Genomic DNA, 6,000 nt, shown 5'->3' with positions numbered 1-6,000 from the left:
CCAATGGCTGCAAATATAATAAAAAGCCTTTGGATGAAAAGAAATGGGATTGACTAGACAAGATCTCGACAGTCCCTTCATAGCTAACGATCTATAATTTTAAGAGGGGTGGCCCTTAGGCACTTCAGAAAGGGCTGAATGGGAAAGTTGCAAGGCATACCCGCCACCCCATCTGTTGGAAGAAAGATAAAGGACAAAATGGGCAAACGCGGGGGCAACCTTCGGGGCTGTCGGCCACACTTTTTTTTTTTTTTTTTTTGGTACACATTTAGTTTTATTGTAACAAAGCAACTTGTACACTTTTAACGTTTAAAACTGAGCATCTTTCTTTTCCAGTGAAACAAAAAGAAAATTTAAAAATAAACAGGAACAAAATTACAATAGAGAATGTCAATTCCAAATAAGATCCTACAGGTTCTGCTGATTCTCCCATCGAGTGGCAGGGCTCAAGTCATCATTAGGAGAGAATTTTATTTAAAAGTGTCATCTTCAACTGCAAGGATGTCCGTTAAACATCACAATTAAACATTTGGCCACACTTTTTAAAGAGCTGATTTTTTGGTTTGCTTTTGTTTTTTGGCGCATCAGCCTAGCAGACCTCAGTGCAAACCCGTCTGAGAACCGTGCCCTTCTGAGCGACGCCCACACGAAGTCGGGCTCCCCGTGCGCCTTCGCCCACGGGGAACTGGGCAAACGGGTCATTCACAAGAAGACAAAGTTCCCAGAGAACCGGAAGGGCTGAGTCCCGGGCTGGGGGCTAAGAAGGCCTCCAGACCCAACACCTGGCAAGCGAGCGCCAAGGGCAGCCAGACTGGCCCGGCAGGTCGGCACGGCCCGACTCAAGTCCCCGGAGCGGAACGTTGGGGTGGCCTTTGCATCCCGCGGGGCGGGTTCTGGGCACTAGGGCGTGATAGGGAAGGAGGGCGCCGGGCGATGTGTACTTTTCTCCCGGAACTGTAGCTCTATTGCCCCAACCTGGGCTCAGGTAGGGGCCACTTCACCAGAAGACCGGGCAGGGCACGCCTCTGGGCCCCTCGCCTCAGCGTCCCCATGGCTCTGCTGCTGCCGCCCGCCGCCGCCGCCGCCCGCGACCCCGTGACCCCTGAGGGCCGCTCGGGGCCGGTGACCCCGGAGCCCTGGGCATCCGGAGCCCCCTCGCAGGCGCAGCCGCTACTAAGGCAGGAGGCTAACGAGGAGGAGGAGGAGGAAGGGGAGGAGACAGGCGTTCGGGGCGCCTGGGGAACCGGCACGGCGGAGCAGCGGCGGCGGGGCTGGGGGGAGGCCGCCGAGGCGGCTGCGGCCGAGGAGGGGCAGGCGGAGGCCGGGGGCGCCGCGGCGGCGGCGGCGGGGTCGGGCTCCCCGGCGAGTGGCGCGGGTGGCGGCCGCGAGGGCTGGCCGTGGGTCCTGGGCTGGCTGCGGCGGCGGCAGCCCCAGTGCTGCCCCTGTGCGGCGCCCCTTCCCCGCTCCGCCGCGCACTGTTGTCATGGAGGAACCAAGATGGCGGCTCTGGCCTACAACCTGGGCAAGCGAGAGATCAACCACTACTTCAGCGTGAGGAGCGCCAAGGTGCTAGCGCTGGTGGCCGTGCTGCTGCTCGCGGCGGGCCACCTCGCCTCCCGCCGCTACCGAGGTGAGCGGGCCCTCCCCCTGCCCGGGCCGGCCGGGGGAGGCGGCGACGCGGCTGCGGGAGGCCGCCCCCCGCGCCCAACACCGCCCACGCGCGCGCGGCCTCCGGCCCGCCCGCCCGCCAGCCGGCCCGCGGGGGAGGTGCTGCCCCCTCGTGCCCCCGGCGGCCCCGCGGCCGGCCGCGCCCCCGGCGGACCCCAGGCAGGGCCAGCCGCCCGCGTCGGGGCCTGGCGCGCGGGGCGGCCGGGGTCCGGCTCCTGCGGGAGACAGGCTCGGGGGAGCCTTGCCAGGCCCCGGGCTCGGCGCCTGGGTCGGCCGGGCCGCCCTCGGGGGGCTGCCCGGGGCACGCGTGGGCCGAGGCCACCCTGCCGGGGGCACCTGCGCCAGGAGCGCGGTCTCAGGGTCCGGCTCTTTTGGCTTTGTTTAGTGCGCGGCCTCTGCCCAGTCGCAGCAGGGCCGAGCTGTTGGACAGCGGCGAGGGCCGTCCCGTCTTCCTTTGCCAAAAAGGCGACAGCTGGCCAGAGATGGCCCCGGAGCCAGAGGTGCCCCCTCGCCTTTGCGAGTCAGAAGGGTTTCAAGGGTTCGGGTTGCACACTTTTTACAAACCAAGGCACTGGGGCAGGTGTTTGAAAACCAGTTCTGGGCTGACAGCAGAAGTGGGCAGTGAAGCCAAGTTGCAAGCAGTTTGGGAGTAGGCCTTCAAGCCTTGGGTGTTGGAATCGGTGTGGTGGGGAAAAGGAAGTCTGACCTCCTTATTTCAGAACAAATTCTCTTTCAGTGATGAAGGGATATTTGCTTGTCCTCGTTGATTGATTCTTTTTACAATTTTCACTGTGTAAAAATGCCAGTAGGAAAGTGGCTGAGAGATGGAGAATACTAATGATGGGATCTTTGGAGTACTATTCAAAGCCGTTATGTGGCCCACTCTTGGTGACTGGGCGATCGATTAGCCCAGATGGAAAGTGCGCATTAACGCTGTGCCCGTTTAACTTCACGCCCACTTTGGCAAGCTATCCTGGAGAATGGGCTGCAGGTACCCGGCACCTTGGTCAATGTTGCTGCTTTGTTTTCCCCAACTCTTGAGGGTTAAAAATAGCATACTTCAGTACTCTACTGGATGAGCAGCTCTTAATAGAATTCTTCTAAACTGTTAGGAAAAGATGGATTCTTTATACCCTTTTGGTCTTCTTCCTCCTCCAAGCCTCTCCAGGCCAAGGCCTTCCAGGGCCTCGCAGATGGCAGCCATGTGGTCGGGTCTGGCTTGGGTCTAGCCCTTTCTTTCATGTGCAAATAAAACTAGCAATGTTGATGCATTGGTTTGGGGTAGTTTTGAGGAAATACTTGTTTTTCACTGCTATTAATCATTGTGTGCTTCTTTGGTATGATATAACAATAATCTAACTCAGTTTTGTGTTTGTGATAGCAGTAGAGATAAATTTATAATGAGTGCTCTTTTCCTGAAGGTAGATATTTAGTTTCTGTTTTGATTGGTTTTTTTGCTTTTGATCAGCACAGAATACTGATTCTTACATTTAGATTATATATTTCATCTTATCAAGATCTGTCATCAGCAGGGAGAACAGAATGTCAGATGGGATTTTATGAGTCAGTGTAGCAATCTGGGGTTGTTTGTGAAGTCTCCTCCAGAAGCGAGTCATCAGCTTCATAGGTACTTTAGTGTCTTGAGTGTGAAGCAGTACACCTGGCATGTGTGCTTGCCCAGGCTGAATGTCAAGAACTTAGGAAAAATAAACATCTTACAAGGAACATTTTCACCATCCTCATACTATGGCATTGTCGAACCAAGTCAGGTACAATGCCCGTCACTAAAAGATATCCGTGCATTTGAGCTACACCATGCATCTTTAGGGTAAGAAAGGACTTTGTATTAGATGAAGGGGGTTAGATTGGGTGTTAGGATCTTGGACGGGTTTCTGTGAGTGTGCCTCAGGCAAGGTAGGGTGACTGCAGTATTGAGTACACATGTTCCACGTCTCTTACTTTACCACTACAGGAAGTACAAGAAGGAACTACACACTACAGAAAGTAAAGCTTGGCCAATGCTGAGTGCTAACACTGAACCCTTATTATGTCCAGGCGCTGTTCTACTAAAGGCGAATGTTTCAGCTCATCTGCCTTTACAACATACTCTGAGGGAGATACGATTATCATATTTCACCCCCCCCCCCATTCTCATTTTTAACATCTCTGTAATCAGGATGAGTCTTTAAAACTTTGATTGCATGTCAAAGTTTAATTGGTGACATTTTTTCTTATTATGACATAAAATAATGATACGTCTTATAATCAGTGGCCTTGGATTCCGTGAATTACACTATTATTTACATTTTAAAGATGAGGCATGAGAGGGTATGGAAATCACGTGAGGATGTGCAGCTACATAGAGTTTAGAGCCCGGTCTGTCTGCCCATGCCATTGCCTTCTGGTCAGCCTTTCTCAGCGCTTCTTGGTGGTTGGGAAGTGTAGACAGTTTAGTGGGACAGCACTTTCTAGGGGAGGGGACGTGGATTAAACAATTTAGAAACACAGATTGAACCTCCACAAAAACTCAGTGCCTGCCATGAGTTTTTTGTTTGTCAGCCAAGAGGTAATCTTCTAAAAGTTGTAAAACTTCGAAATCCGAACCAGACCTACTTGTGGTTACCTGTGTTTTCCTTATCCTTCCTAAACTCCAGGCTCATAGTCTAAACATGCTGCCATTTTAGATATCTCACAGCTATCTGATTTGCTCTGCCTTCAGAGACCTCATACTCTGGAAAAAAGTCAGTGTTTTTTCTTCAAGGCCTAGTTCAAATGTCACTACCACAGAAGTGGGGATTAGGAATTTAGTTCTGCTATAGCAACTTGGACCTACTTAATCTTGTTGTATTGTGGTAATTGGTACCTGCCTCCTCCACACAGACTGTGAGCTTCTACAAGTATCTTATTCATCATTAGATCATTAGACCCTGACACACAGTAGGAACTCCATAAATCACTATTGGATAAATAGACTTCATAGTCTTTGTTTTCTTCCATTTCCCTCCCTGCATTTGATTCTTTTGTGATTTTTATTGAATTTAGTGTTGTAATCTCAATTTTAGGAACTACGGTGGAGTGTTTTATTGCATTATTAATATTTTCACACAACAGAGTACAATGACATTTATAAAATAATTACTATCAACTATAATTTTTCTAACTTTTACCAATCTCCAACATTCCTGAATTTTAAAATGTCTATTAGTAGTGGAATTATAGATTAAAATACATCATTTCTGGGGCAACAGGCCAGTATCTGTAGTAGTAAGTATGGTTCCAATCTGGATAAGCTTTAATTTTTAAGTTGATAAAGTTAACTTGCTTCAGATGTCTTAAAGTTGTGGAAATTGAATGCCTTTCTGTCACCAAGGATATTAAATGCCAGTGTTAAATATTTCTGCATGCTTTGGAGAAAAATAAGTTGAATGTTTCAGAATTTTAAGAAAGCCACCCTTGGTCTCATAGCCTTTTCTTTCTTTGACTGCTGGAAAGATCCTGGTGTCTATGACACCATTTGTGGTGAGTGCCTCCTAGCTTGTCTAAAGAAAATTTGAATGTTGGTTTCCAGTACAGACTGAAGTACAACTAACTGGATTTTAGGCAAACAAAATACTCTACAAGCCAAATTGTAAACTTTATGATCTGGGGTGTTCAGGGCTTGCAATAGAAAACACACAGTTTGAGTTAAGATGATTCAGCCTTTAGAAACAGTGTGTCAGAGGCATCCCATTCAAACCAAAATACAAGTTGTGATCTACTTAGGACATCAGGTTTTTCTTTAGTTGTTGCTTTTGTGTGTTTAGCTTGTTCTGTTTGCTTTCTTGCTTATTCTGCTGGCTTTTTAAAGTATCTTTCTATTGTAGAAAAGTCATGCATAAAAATCTGAGAATGTAAATTGATAAACCAAATTCTTACACTTAAGAGAATGGAATAAAGAGGAAGTTAGCTATTCATTTAAATGATCTTAGTGTTGGAGATAACTGAAGTAGCTTTAGTTGCTTTTATATTGTGTTCCTAGCCTGATTTATCTGAACACTCGGCAACTTTCACCTCACCTTGGTTACATTAAAGTAGCTATCAAAATTATAGTAGGCAATTAAGAATAATGGCCGGGGATTTTGTTTTGGGTAAATTTGGAAAGGATAATACATGCTAGCAGATATTTATAAATAGTTATGATACATAAAAATACAGCATATTATTTTATTTTAGCATATTAGTTTACATTTAGTGATTTGATACAAAGTAATTTTTTTTCTTGAGAAATTATTTAATAGTATGGAATTTTGTGGAGCTTTCTATATCAGGTTAATTTATTTTTAATCAGATTAT

General features: G+C 48.1%; 1 protein-coding gene across 4 annotated transcripts in view; it reads left to right on the top strand.

The window, feature by feature from the left end:
- Positions 1–745: 745 nt before the first annotated feature.
- CASD1 (CAS1 domain containing 1) overlaps positions 746–6,000 on the top strand; it is a 57,177-nt gene continuing 51,922 nt past the window's right edge. Inside the window, exon 1 of one of the 4 annotated variants that reach the window (XM_051852982.2) lies at positions 746–1,630. In XM_051852982.2, the coding sequence (XP_051708942.2) occupies positions 1,051–1,630 (580 nt within the window). In that variant the 5' untranslated portion in view covers positions 746–1,050. The remainder of the gene's footprint in view (positions 1,631–6,000) is intronic. The other 3 variants (XM_051852983.2, XR_007922246.2, XM_051852984.2) reach the window with 3 other exon arrangements.

Source organism: Oryctolagus cuniculus, chromosome 16, assembly GCF_964237555.1.
Source record: "Oryctolagus cuniculus chromosome 16, mOryCun1.1, whole genome shotgun sequence".
NCBI classification, from domain to species: Eukaryota; Metazoa; Chordata; class Mammalia; order Lagomorpha; family Leporidae; genus Oryctolagus; species Oryctolagus cuniculus.
Note: the sequence above shows the minus strand (reverse complement) of the source record. Positions and strands in the feature narration are given on the sequence as shown.